Source organism: Rhinopithecus bieti, unplaced genomic scaffold (genome assembly GCF_001698545.2).
Source record: "Rhinopithecus bieti isolate Rb0 unplaced genomic scaffold, ASM169854v2 scaffold_48387, whole genome shotgun sequence".
Lineage (NCBI taxonomy): Eukaryota > Metazoa > Chordata > Mammalia > Primates > Cercopithecidae > Rhinopithecus > Rhinopithecus bieti.
Window position 1 is genome coordinate 1,791,414 of NW_016819911.1, and position 14,372 is coordinate 1,805,785.

The 14,372-nt window shown below is 36.6% G+C and overlaps 1 protein-coding gene across 1 annotated transcript in view; it reads right to left on the reverse strand.

Moving 5' to 3' along the window:
* TNIP3 (TNFAIP3 interacting protein 3) overlaps positions 1-12,221 on the reverse strand; it is an 85,872-nt gene extending 73,651 nt beyond the window's left edge. The window contains exon 1 of the mRNA XM_017859301.1: positions 12,142-12,221. Coding sequence (XP_017714790.1) covers positions 12,142-12,209 — 68 coding nt within the window. The 5' untranslated portion in view covers positions 12,210-12,221. The remainder of the gene's footprint in view (positions 1-12,141) is intronic.
* Positions 12,222-14,372: the final 2,151 nt, after the last annotated feature.

The following is a 14,372-nucleotide window of genomic DNA, read 5'->3' on the forward strand; positions in this document are numbered from 1 at the left end:
TAAATTAAATATTTAATACTAAAATATTATATTATATATAACTCTGCTAATTATTTGGTTATTTTGCATTTATGCAAAACTCTCTGAATATTCCATCAGTTCATACATATTGCTCTAATTATTTTAAATAGCCAAATAATATTTCAAAATTATGAATGGACCAAATTTACTTCGTGAAAGGAAAATAAATCTTAGGGCCCAAAATCACGAAGCTAAAGGGCAAAGTCAAGCTGAAAACTGCTTAGGGCAAACCTGCCTCCCATTCTATTCAAAGTCACCCCTTTGTTCATGGAAATAAACGCATATCTGATTGCCTCATTTGGAGAGGCTAACCAGAAAGTCAAAAGAATGCAACCGTTTGTCTCTTATTTACCTGTGCCCTGGAAGCTCCCTCCCTGCTTCAAGTTGTCCTGCCTTTTTCAGACCGAACCAATGTTTGTCTTACATATATTGATTGATGTCTCATATCTTCCTAAAATGTATACAATCAAATGGTGCTCTGACCAGCTTGGGCTTATGTCATCAGGACCTCCTAAGGCATGCATCCTCAACCTTGGCAAAATAAACTTTCTCAGTTAACTGAGACCTGTCTCAGATTTTCAGAGTTCACAACTTAATCATTTCTCTATGATAGAATAGCAAGTTGTTTCTAATTACGTTTTCCTCTTGGTGTCACTACAATAAAGGCACAATAAAAATACCTGTCTAGATATATTCTTACATACTAGTATTTTATTTATATAGAATAGATTTACCAATGTTAGATTGTCGGTTCCAAGGGTATGGACGTTAAAACTTTTAGTAGTGCTTCTTGGTTATTTTCTAAATTGGTTACAATAATTTTCATTTCTGTCAGCTATGTGTAAGAATTCTTATTTTCCTGCAACTGAAGTCAGTCCTAGGTGTTACTGATATTTTTGCCAACCAAAAAATTCCATTGTTTTAATTTATATTTTCCTAATTACCAGTGATATTGATCATATTTCAATATGTTCATTATTCATTTGCTTTTATCTTCTATAATTGTTCGCTCTGGTTCTTGACTGGTTTTTCATTATGTGTGTCTTTTCCCTTTCCCATTTGTAGAAGCTCTGTGTCTAGTTAGCATTTTAACAGGTAATAGGTGTCATAGAAGAAATATAGAGCAATGTAATTGGAATCAGGGTTATGAGGTGTTAGCTGGGGAGATGGGAATTGCAATTTTAAATGGAGTGATCAAAGGTGGAACTTATTGAAAGGTGACAATTGAGCAAGGCGTGAAGGAGGTGTAGTATGGGCCACATGGCTTATTGGGGAAACAGCATTCCCTGTAAAGGTAGACAGTGCAAAATCTCTAAGGCTAGAGCTTGCTTGGTTTTTCCAACATACAGCAAGAAGGAAAATAGGCTGGAGTGGGGGAAGTGAGAAGGGGAGTTGTAGCAGATTACACTGGAAAGGTAAAAGGGAGCCAGCTCAAGGAAGCTCATGGGCATTGTAAAAACTTTGCATTTTACTCTGAGTGGATGGGGGTTTTCAGCAAAGGAGGGATATGATGTGACATAGTTTGGAAAGATCACTCTTGTTGGTGGCTTTAGAACAGCCTGTAGGGAAACATAGGTAAAGGTACCAAGACCATTTAATAAGTTCTTGAAATTATGCAGACTAGGGATACTTGTGGTTTGGACAGAATGGTAGTGAGGGATGTGGAGAGAAAAGGTGGTATTCTGGGCGTAATTTGAATTCAGCCAGTAGGAGGGAAAAGGAAAGAGAGAAAAGCTCAAGGGTGCCTCCAAGTTCTTTCAGATTAAGAAACTGGAAATAATAAAGTTGCCCTTTATTGAGACAGTGTACTAGTCTGTCTCATGCTGGTATGAAGAAGTACCTGAGACTGGGTAATTTATGAAGGAAAGAGGTTTAATTGACTCACAATCCTGCATGACTAGAAATGCCTCAGGAAACTTACAATCATGGCAGAAGGTGAAGGGGAAGAAAAGCACCTTCTTCTCAGGGTGGCAGGAAGAAGTGCAGAGCAAAGGGCAAAGGTCCCTTGTAAAATCATCAGATCTCGTGAGAACTCACTCAAAATCATGACAACAGCATGGGGGTAACTACTCCCATGATTCAATTACCTCCCACTGGGTCCCTCCCACAACATCTGGGAATTATGGGAACTACAATTCAAGGTGAGATTTGGGTGGAGACATAGCCAAACAATATCAGACAGGGAAGACCAAGAGAAGAGCAAACTTAGACTAGTCTTAGGAGACCCTTACTTGGGATATCTTTTAGACTTCTCAAGTAGACATGTTGATTAGGTAGGTGAATATGAAAGTCTTAATCAAAATAAACTTTTTGCTAAACACTTTTCATGTGTTATCTCATTTAATCCTCCCCTTAGCACAATTAGGAAGAAGCTATTATTCCCTGATCCTCAGGTAAGTTAAATATGATGCTAATCAACTTGTTCCTTAAAAATAATCTATAAATTATTCATTATTCTCATAGGAATTTTATCATAAATTTATTGCTCTGACTTTTAAAATATAAATGTATTTAAAGGTGTTAAGATATTACATTTGTGTATATATATATATTGTGTGTGTGTGTTTGTGTGTGTGTGTGTCTTGTCTTTTCTTTCTTAAGGTCTCCCTCTGTCACACAGGCTGGAGTGTAGTGGTGTAATCACGGCTCACTGCAGCCTCAGCCTTCCAGACTCAAGAGATTCTCCCACCTCAGCCTCCTGAGTAACTGAGACAACAGCAGCTGGGACTACAGGTGTGTGTCACCATGCTCAGCTAATTTTTTCTTTTTTTTGTCTTTTAATAGAGATGGGATTTCACCATGTTGCACAGGCTGGTCTCAAACTCCTGGACTCAAGGGATCCACCTGCCTCAGCCTCCCAAAGTGCTAGGATTACAGGTGTGAGCCACTGAGCCCAGCCATGTTTTATTTCTTGCACTAAGTTCCTGAAGGTACAGAGTTATCTAATTTTGAATTCATGGGAGTTGTACATGAATTGAAAGGCCAACTTTTCAATTTAAAATAGAAATAAGTTCAAATATTGACTCCAAAGGGCAAAGAGCTAAGGCAAAAAAATGTGATCAGGTAGAGGGAAATGTTTTTATTGGAAGAAAACAGTCATGGAAGATCATATTAGTGAAAATATAGTATGTGTGATCTGGGGTTGTTTTGTTTTGTTTTGTTTTGTTTTGTTTGCTGTTTATTTGTTGCTGTTAATGACTGGAAATTGAAGAAGAAAGAAGAAGGAACCCTGAATATTCAGAGAATTGTTCAGAAGTACAGAAAAAAAGCCTCAAGATCAGTAAAAAAACAATGATCAATGACATATTTTAACTCAAAGCATAAAATAGACATTAAGTGTTGACAGTTGTAAAGCAGAAACTTCTAAATTAACAAGAGCAACTAACAAGTCCCAGGAAAATCAAGAAAATTCCATTAAGTTTAAATCTATTAAAGTTTCATAGAAATCAGGATATGTCAGTGAATGATTTATAATAGCTGTATGTTAATAGATTAGGCAATAAAGTCTATGTAGATGCTATATATCTTTAAATCTTACTCTCTGTATTATTTCATAATTTCAGTGATGTTTAGATGCTTTATTTAACTACTTTAACATTGACTTAAGGTATTAGTTAATAAAAACAACCAACCTGCAGATTTGGGCATGGCAGCCACACAGAGGAGGGCAATTTAGACAAGGAGACCAAAAATTTGAAACTGCCTTTACAAAAATTATAACTGAGAAATCTATGACAGTGAAAGAGATCTGACCTAACTGACTCCATCTTGCTTCTAACCTGCAAGCTGACCTTGTTCACTCCTGGATATAGGCCAAACTTTGGGAAGAACTTAGTTTATAGTTAAACTTTGAAACAAAGATGATAACAACCTGATATGGTTTGGCTGTGTCCCCACCCAACTCTTATCTTGAATTCTACTCTCATAATTCCCATGTCTTATGGTAGCATCCCAGTGGGACATAGTTTGAATGATGGGGCTGGTTTCCTCCATACTGTTCTTGTGGTAGTAAATAAGTCTCATGAAATCTGACCGTTGTATCAGGGATTTCCGCTTTTGCATCTTCCTCATTTTCTCTTGCTGCTGCCATGTAATAAGTGCCTTTTACCTCCCGCCATGATTCTGAGGCCTCTCCAGTAATGTGGAACTGTAAGTCCAATTAAACTTCTTTTTCTTCCCAGTCTCAGGTATGTCTTTATCAGCAGCATGAAAATGAACTAACATACAACCCTTTCCCAAAACAAACCCCCTTCTACCTGGGGACCAGACTGCCTCTATAGGACTAATAAATTATCCACTAAATTAGAAATTATGGTTTAGGAGTCATGCAGCCAGAGACATCAAGATTTGAAACCTCCCCAGTTGCTCCTAGGGATAACATCACTATTGTAAAACCCAAAAGGAGATATTTTACAGACCCTGAACTAAATGTGTCAGCTGGTGCTACCCAGATCAATAAGCTGATTCATCTGGTGTTGTGGACCCCACCCAGGAACTGACTCAGCACAAGAGGGCAGCTTCAAATCCCTATGATTTCATCTCCAACCTAACCAATCAGCACTACCCACGTCCCAATCCCCTACCCATCAAATTATCCTTAGCCCTGATCCCTGAATTTTCAGGGAGACTGATTTGAGTAAGGGTAAAACTGGTCTCTTATTCAGCTGGCTATGCCTGAAATAAATGCTTTCTTTATTACAATTCCTGTCGATAAATTGGCTTTGTCTAGGCAACAGGCAAGGAGAATCCATTGGGCTGTTACAAGTGGGTGTGATATAATAAAAAATATACTCTGTCTCTGTTTCCTGGCACAGAGCTTCTGATATCCTTGGAATTTCTTAATGATAGGAATGACTGTCTCTTGTTATTTTAACTATACAGTCCTCTGGACCACACCTAAGTTTATGCTAATGAAGTCTGTCAGGGTGCACTCCATGGAGAGCTTCAGGGCGGGGCCACCAGAAAGACCAAATTTGTGATTAGAAGGTAGGAACCATTCCCTGATCTCCAGGAAGGGGAGGGAGCTGGACATTGGGATGTAAATATTCTTTAATAAAAACTTAAGTCTACTGGGTTCTGTATGAATATAAATACTCTTGAGCAAGGAGATTTGGAAAGCTTCCTGGTTGGTAACACATTGATGTGCTGGGAGGATGGCAGGTTTGTTAAGGGCAAGGATGCTGTGTGACAGCATCTCCATGCCTCACCCTTTGGATTCTTTTCATCTGGCTGTTCCTGAGTTGTATGTTAATAACAAACTGGCAACATGTGTTTTCTGAGTTCTGTGAATCCTTCTCATGAATTACCAAACCTGAGGACGGGGTTGTGGTAACCTCTGAATTTGTAGCATGTTGGTCAGAAGTATGAGTGGTCACTGGACTTGTAACTGGCCTCTGAAGTGCGGGCAGTCTTGTGGGACTGAGACCTTAACCTGTGGGGTCTGTACTAACTTCTGGTAGTGTCAACATTGAATTGAATTATTGGACACATAGTTGGCATGGCAAGTTGTGGGAAGAAACTACGCATTTGTGGTCAGAAAAAAGAAGTCACACTGGGTATAATGGATGCTTAAATGAACTCAAACAAGCAGCATTATTCCTAGAAGGAATAGTGAACCCAGAGGAAATAATTAGGCTCCAGATTAGCCTTGTAAACTCAGATCAATAAAGTTATGACAAATACCACACATGTGTGTACCTGTGAAGCTCCATTAAACAAATACAGAAGATTCAAGATCTTCTATTTTTTTATTCCAAATAGAAAAAGATAAATATCCATTATATTATTTTATTGATGTTTTATTGATCATTTTAGTTATGCAACTTTTATTCACTCACTCAGCAAATATTTATGGAGATTTACTACATGCCAAGAACTATTCTAGGTACTTCTTATAGTATATTTCTTACTGTAGAAAACTAGTTGGTGGCACATTTTTTTTGGTAATGTATAGAGTTATGCTGAATTTTACATGACTGCTTCTAATAAAAGAGAAAATTGTTAAAATTTGAAGTATTTTTAAGGCTTTAGATTAAATGACTTACCTAGAAGTGTGATTTGAACTCAGGGAGTCTGACTCAAGCAACCACACTCTTAACCACAATACTGATTTTAAATGGTATCATTGAGATAGTGGATACTCCTCACTTCTAAATAAATAAGAACTTTTGCTATCAGCTTTGCTCAAAAGGGTAGGTGTGAGGTACCCTGAGCCCACAGATGAAAAGGTATTTCACCATCCTTTAATGAATTATAATTTATAATAAAGAAAGGAAAAATTACTATTACATAGAGATAAAATAAGTCCTTGTTCTCTGGCACATTTTTTAATAGCTGAAATTGCACCAGGTTTAGTAATGATATCTTAAATAATAGAAGTATTGGTGGTCCCCTAAGGGAATATCTTCTAATATATTGCCTGGACTTCCAGATGCCTATTAGATATTAATAGCCGCTTAAGCCCAATTTCTTCACACAGTCTCTGAAATCATTACAGATCAATAAGAAAAGCAAATAAAATCCTTATAAAGTACCTGTTGCACAAATAGGTGTCTTAGTCTTCTTGAGTTGCCATAAGGAAACAGCATAGACCAGGTGTAAACAACAGGTGTTTATTTCTCATAGTTCTGAAGGCTGGGAAGTTTGTGAGCAGGTAGGTTTCATTCTAAGACCTCTTTTCAAGGCTTGCGGTGTGCTCAAATGACCTCTTCTTTGTGCACATGTGGAGAGAGACAGCAAGCTCTCTGGTCTCTTTTTATGAGGTCACTAATCCTATTGTACCAGAGCCCCACTCTTATGATTTCACTTAACCTTAATTGCTTCCTAAGGGCCCTATCTCCAAATGTAGTCACATTGGAGGTTAGGAGTTCAACATGTGAATTTAGGGGGACACAATTCAGTCCCGCTGTTGTGTTCTAAAACAAAGTATGATGTAGCACAGCAAAAAATGAAATGAAAAAGAGAAATCATCAAATGGTTTGGATCTTAAAATAAATATTATTTTGTATTTTAGTATGCTGGTATTTTCTGTCATAATTGAAAACCCTGATCTGGTAATATAAAGAAAATAAAGGAACTTCTATGGTTAGAACAATGAAAATAACTAGGCTTGGAAAGCAGAAATGCCCTTGGCATAGAAATATTTCCTAGATGTGAAACTGAAAAATGATTCTCTAGTTCAGTTGGCTTGGAAAGAGGGGTGATGTGTGATTTAAATAATCATGATCCAATTTAACTAACAGAGCAGAATATTTAGAATATGAAGTGATAGCTAGAGTCTTACGTCAATATAAATACTAGCAAATCATATAAAATATTAAAAGAGGAATAAAAGGTATTTGAAACAAATCTTCAATATAACCTGCCTACTCTCTAAACTTATATTTGAATAGAGACATAAGTATTATCCCAAGTGGAAGCCCATGAGAGACGAAAACCCAACTCACTGAGGGTATTACATTTAAATTTTCAATTTATGTGAAGGAATAAAAACAAAAAGATTCAAACCAAAGCCAAATTGAATTTTCCAAACTCTAGTCTCTTCATTTTTCCCATTATTTCTTCACTTAGTACATTTACACAAATTCCTGTCAGAGTAGCAGAGAGAGTTGTGAATTTGTTATTTCCAAATTGCCCTGAAAACTAGAATTTTGCTAATGCAATACCTTCTATTACATTAACTGGCTTTGAAACTGCTTCAAATTTAAGCCACAGAAATGGAATGTACTGCCATGGAGGGTCTGTATATTGAATTATCAACTCGGAGGAGATGGCTTCAGCATAAACTCTGAAGCCTTCTGCAAAAAGAGAGCAAGTCCTTAGAATTGCCACACACAGAAAGGACAGACTTAAAATTCATTCAGCTGGTTGCAGGTTGTCTGTGGCCTGCCTGGGGCCTCGTACAGACCTCCAAGCAAGCTCCGTGCCACCACAGCTTTTATCAAAGACATTTCCACTGAGGTAAAAGCTGGGTGATTTCGCATCTCTAGACACACAAATTTTATGCTGGTACCAGTACTGCCCAGAAAAATGCTAAGTTGATTCTTGGGAAAATTCTAATTTGGTATTCTTTTCAACAACATCTCCCAAAGACTTTCTAGCATACAGTAATAGCCTTACAAGTGATTTCTACATTGAATCCAAGAGTGTATGCAAGCATAAAGTATTAAAGGCAGACAGAACAAAAGGTATACTCTAAATACGTTCTTGGACCTTCTGTATAAGGTAGGCCTCAGAATATGGAAATCTGTGTTTATCCCATGGGTGGTGTTTGCATGGAAGAGGCTTTTCTGAAATGTGCTTTATGAGCCTGGCTCAAAGCACAAGTTGTCCCAAAGCTCCTTGTCTCAAATCTCTGTGAATTTATCCATCCAATAAAACGTAATTTCATCTAACATGCTACACATAAATAAATAAGATTGAGAGACTGCTTTCTTAATGTGGAAAGAGAAGAAACTTAGTCTATTGTCCAGAGACCCAATGGGACTTTGATGTTTATCAGTTTGAAGACATGTAATTTCTGAAAAACTAACAAATTTGAATTGCAAATAAATTAATAAAATTTATGAAAAAAATTATGATTGGTCTGTGATGTTTTGTGTGTCATTAAAAAATACTTATTCATCAGTGTTGCTGCTTATTTAGTGAAAAGAAAAATACCTTTATTTAGCTCTTCAAACTATAAGATTCTCTTCTACCTAACAAAACAATATGAATGGACAGAAGATACATTTTCAAGGATGTCTGTCTTTATGAAAAGGTGTGAGATAACCTTAACTTACAGTAACTGTATAAATGGTTCTTTCTTCTGCCTTTCCAGAACAGTTAAATTTAGAGTCAGCTAAGAAGGGGTTAAAATAAAGAGGCCAAAAGAATTGTAAAAATGCCCATGATATCATAAAAGAGATCATTTTAGTTTTCGTTTACCACATACATAGTACAAGTAAAACATCTGCCTGTCACCCCATAAACATTCCTACATGTCTCTTCCTTTTATGAGACAAAAAACAAAATAGAACTTTAAGGGACTTTTAATAGCCAGCAGCTGTTTGGCTGCTCAGTGTTGCATCTGGAAGAGAGTATGCTACTCACATGGAGAAAAAAAGACAGAAGTATTGTTTAATTTTCTTAATGTCCACCAATGCTTTACATAAAGACATTTGAATGATTTGAATATGAAGAAAGACACAGAGCTCCTTAAGTACATCTGAAATCCACTATATCGTTACCAGAAGGCATGAAAAACGGATGGCATTAGATCCTGTTTAATATTAGGTTCAGTGACTGCAGTTGTGAATGAGTTTAATGCCAGGTAAAAGGGTCACTTCATGAGAACACAAATTCATCTCATTCTTCTGAGATGAGGTCTACTTCAGGCTAAAATGAATTATAGTAGTTTTTCTGGCGAGGTTATAATTATAATTTTCTGAATCCATGATCCTTTTTTTTTTTTTTTTTTAAAAAGACATTCTTCTTACAATAATTGTTAGGACAGGAAAGCATCTGCTTTAGAAAAATTAAAACGAGGAACTAGTATTACAAGAGTACTTCGAAAAAAGGATGACCCCAGGATCATACATGTTGAGAGGGATTGCTTTTATAATAACAATATATTTCAAAACTGTGTTAAAGGGAAATATAAAAACTATAAAACACCATGTTTACTTTGATAATCCTCCACACTGACAATCAAAATTATTTCTTCCACTCCTTTATTTTCCTTTGAAAGGAAGCCTGGTGTGGCAACCATAATATCAATACGTAGGCCCTAAAGCACTTCAGTCAGGAAGGAGTCAGGAAGGAGTCAGTTCAGGAGTGATAGAGGGAAGGATGACTCAGGCGCTCACTATTCTCTTCCTGCCCTGTTTGCTCTCACCTCTCTTCTTTATTCTTCTTTCCCACTTCCCTCAGGCAAAGACACGGAATGCGGCCACTGCCTCACTGCCTCTTCCCTTATCCTTCATTCTGCACTTCCGGGTATATACACCCGAGAAGGCAACTTGAAAACCATCTTCTGAACATTTTAGATTACTATCAAAGAACCTAACCCTCTCTATTCAAAATACAAAATTTTAACCACTGTAGAAAAAACGTTAGCTACTAAATTCTACATAATTTTCATCATCGGTAAATAGAACTAAACAGTAAAATGATTGCTGGCTGTGGAGAGGAGGCAAGAGAATGGGACTCAGGAGCTCACACAAAGTCCCAGAATTGTCCACGTGGAAGGAAATGGCTTGTGCATGTGGAGAGGTGGTGGGGTGAGGATAGCCCCTATGTCTTAGAAACAATAGATTTCTCCCTTCCTTTCTTTATTCCTCCCTTCCTTTCTACCTTTTCTACATGGTGAAATTTTGCCAAGCATATGCTTCTGCTACCAAAGGAGGATGGGTATCATCTTTCGTAGAAGTTGTTCAACATCACATCATATATTTTTTGTTTCTGTAATGCCTATAGTATCTTAGAGGTTGTCAATATAATAACTTCATCCTCAAATGACTCCTGTGATGTAAATTTCAATTTTACTAATATTTTATTAAAATGTATATAAAATAGATCAATGCTTATTGTAGACCCACAGTCTTTGGGGGGAATATTCTGCTGCATGTCAAGTCTTTCCGTTGAGGTAGGCAAAATCAGATTGACAAGGAGAGACTTACACACCCAGCACAGTTATAGAATAATAAAGTATAGTGCACAGGAAAATGCTAAATTACATACAATTAAAGGCTAAAATGCTTGTTAAAGATACTGAATGTAATTGAGGTGAATGGGAGAAATTAATATTTCTATATTTATTTGAACTTCAGATCTTTTGCCTTTCCAATTAATTTTTAACACTATTGCTAGAGTAGCCTATTGGAAATCCTTGGTTCAAAATTCTTAATGTTACCCCTTGTCCAGTCATGATTTTCATATTGAAAGTACAGATGGGCCTCTTTTAATGAAAAGATTCTCACAGACAATCTGAGAATATGACTCCAGACATACAGGATCTGAGAACTCTAGTTTAAGAACCACTGGCCTAAGAACTTAATTATTATTATTTATTTAAATTATCTTTCACTTGAAAGGTATCACAAAATAGAAGTTTTGTCTTTATAAACAGAAATATTGGCCTGTAGAATAAATTCTCAGCTATTTAGTCTCTCACTCAAGAGAGAGTATAAACTGAGTTTCCTTTTCACTACACACCACCTGCGGAAGCCAAAACAAACCGTTAGTTGATCCAGACACAAATACATGACTATACTTCCACCACATCTTTGCACACATTCTGCCTTCAGCTTGGAATAGCCTTTCCTTCTGTTTTTCCATCTATCTCCCCAGTTTCTCTTTGCCAGAAATTAGGTTAAACCACTTCGTGTATTTCTATCCCAATCTTTGGAAATCTCACTTTCCTCCGATTTCTAAGAACAGTTTATCTGTGCCTCTTTCATGAGGCAGAACATCCTACCATATATGATGCATGACTTTGCACTTCTAAACTTCAAGCAGCTTGAGGACAGGGGCTGAATCTGATTCCTCTTCTGCAAGGAGCAAGCACAATATCTTGCATGTAAAAGGTGCCACATTAAAAAAAAAAAAAAAAAAAAAAAAAAAACTCTTTGAACCAAAAAAAAGAATTGAGGCTTAAAAAAAAAACATTGAAAGACAGAGAGAATGTGGAAAGTGCCTAAGTAAGGGATGTTTTTTCATAAGGAACTTAGTAAACTTCTCACATTCCTTCAGGTGAGCTAAGGATTAAGCAAATCAGGAGAAAAGGTAAAGCTACTCCTTCACCTTACTGGTGGAATACAGTTGTTTCCTAGGAGACAAATTTGTGCAATTACAGAGAAACCATCTACCAAGGCTTGTCAATGGAAATTTACAAATATGTTAAAAATCAAATAATCTTCATAACCTACCATGACTTTTGCCCTGTGGATAGCAATAAAAGAAAATATGTTCAGATAGATGGGCCGTACTGTGACCTGTCATCTTTTCCTTTTCTATTCTATACAGCTCCATCCAGACAGCTTCTCTTCTACTCTTAATACACTACCATTGTTGCAAAGCAGAAGTGCTCTAATTAGAATATTAGTATCAGAAGCATATAATCTCCAAATAAACTGTTATTACCTTTCAGAATCTTCAGATTGATTGGTGAACATTACCAGTTTATCGTCCTGTTTCTCATTTTTGTTCATGAGCCATCCACATGGAATCTAAAAGAAAAAAATATGAAGGACATGAGTCTTAGATGTACCTCAAGGGAAGTTAACTATGTCAGTCGCCGAAGGAGAAAACCACCTGTTAAATGCATTTTTCATCAAAAACCATGTTTTTATTCTCATGTCTTCTTTTCAGCCCTGCCAGACGTGAGAAGACAGACCACAAGCCTGCCTTCTGCCTAGTTTCAATGAAAGGTAAAACACTGGGTGTAAACACAGGCTCAGTGAGTTAAGGAAGAATCTCATGACAGGGAGAAATTGTCCAGGAGCAAGTAAAAGAAAGCAAGACATTCTAATACACACAGCATGAACGGTTAAAGTTGTCAGACTGACATGTTTGTAGTTTAATTAACCCCAGTCTAGGAATGAGTTATCCAGGCGTGCCTACTCACCCCAGGACGCCAGCAGCTTTCTTCTAGGAAGAATGCTCATGACAGCTTTTTCTCCAATAGGAGTTATTGATTATTTCTATGATTTTCAGGGTAACAAGGAAAGTGGTAATGGGACAACGGAAAAAAGAGAGAAGAGAAACTGTACTTGCGACAGAATTTGTTTCTCATTTTTTAAATTTATTATTAAGTTGCACTTAAGTTTGGTGCAACTTAAACACCAAACTGTGGACAAACATTATACAGACTACATAGTACCTCATGGGGATTACAGTAGAATCTTGAGACTGAAGAATTTGAAGATTTGTGTATGCTTTAAAAGCCAATTCCTGCAGGCAATGAACACATTTTAAATGCATCTGGAAACCACCAATTGCTGTGACCCCATTAGAACATTTAGGAGTTAGGCACATGGGAAACATGAAGCCAGTTTGTCTGAGTTTCTTGCCTCTCTGTTTAATTGTAACAACAACCAAAAAAAAAAAAAGATTTGTTAAAATGCTCCAGGAAAGATTCATTTCAGCTGTTGGCAAGCTGGCTATACATAGTGTAGGAGGGTGGCTTTTTGTTTTGTTTTGTGCTGTTTTCAGCTTGTGACAGCTGTTTAAAAATCATCTGTTACCACCATGGTAGCTAGTTACTAAATGAAAGCAAATGCCTTTCCGGACTGTGGAAGGAATTGGACCACCAACTAGTACAGCTATCTTTTAAATATGCAAAATTGCACAACTGCGCATCTTGTTTATATGGCACGCTGGAGATATTACACAATTCTGCGAATATGTTGAAGAGGAAACCAAGTGATAGCCATCTGATAGAGTGACTGCAGTAAGTGCTCATCTCTGAAACATAAAGTCTTAAATATTTAATTAATAAACAAATTTGTAGTAAGGTTTTTAAACTGTCTTATATTCTTTCACTATTTCAAAAATTACCTTTAAAATGCTAATTTCCAAACATATGTGAAATTACACATGGAGTCTTGCAGTATCAGGGAATCATAGAATCTGACACTGTGGAGAACACGCTAACAATTATAATGCCATCATTTTACAATAGAGGAAACAGAAGTCCAGAGAAAACAAATGACTTGGCTAATTAATGACTGATCTAGGATTAGACACCAAACCATCTGACCTGTAGTCATGATCTTCTATTGTTGTTCCGTAATTGAAAATTATACAGATGAAATTTTAAGTTTGAAATAAAATAAAATTAGATACTAATCTATTTAATATTAATATATTTTAAAACTAACCTACAAAATTTTTACATTACAGATACAACCTCATAAAACTATATTTCTTAGGCAATGGCATTGTATTATTTGAACTCTGGTGGTAAACACCCCAAAAATGGTATGTGCCAAAGGAAATCTCCAGACTTAATATTGTACAGTTTAAAATTGACAAATAGTATCTTGGAGGCACTGGAAACAGACAAGATGGAAATTGTCTCAAAGACATTAATTAGTTTACTGAACATTGTACTTCCTTCCTAAATTGGCTTTTCCCAGGCTAGAATTTTACATTTGTTATTATTCTATCCAGGAAGTAAAAATATTAACCAGTGATAATCAGAAAAGTCAATATCCTGGGCATAATTTTAATTTCCAATAGTTTATTTTCCTTCCTTACTCCTTCCTACCTTCCTTCCTTCTTTCCTTCCTTCCTTTCTTCTTCCCTCCCTCCCTTCTTTCCTCCTTCTCCCTGTCCCTCTTCTTCTCCCTCTCTCTCTGTCTCTTTCTTTT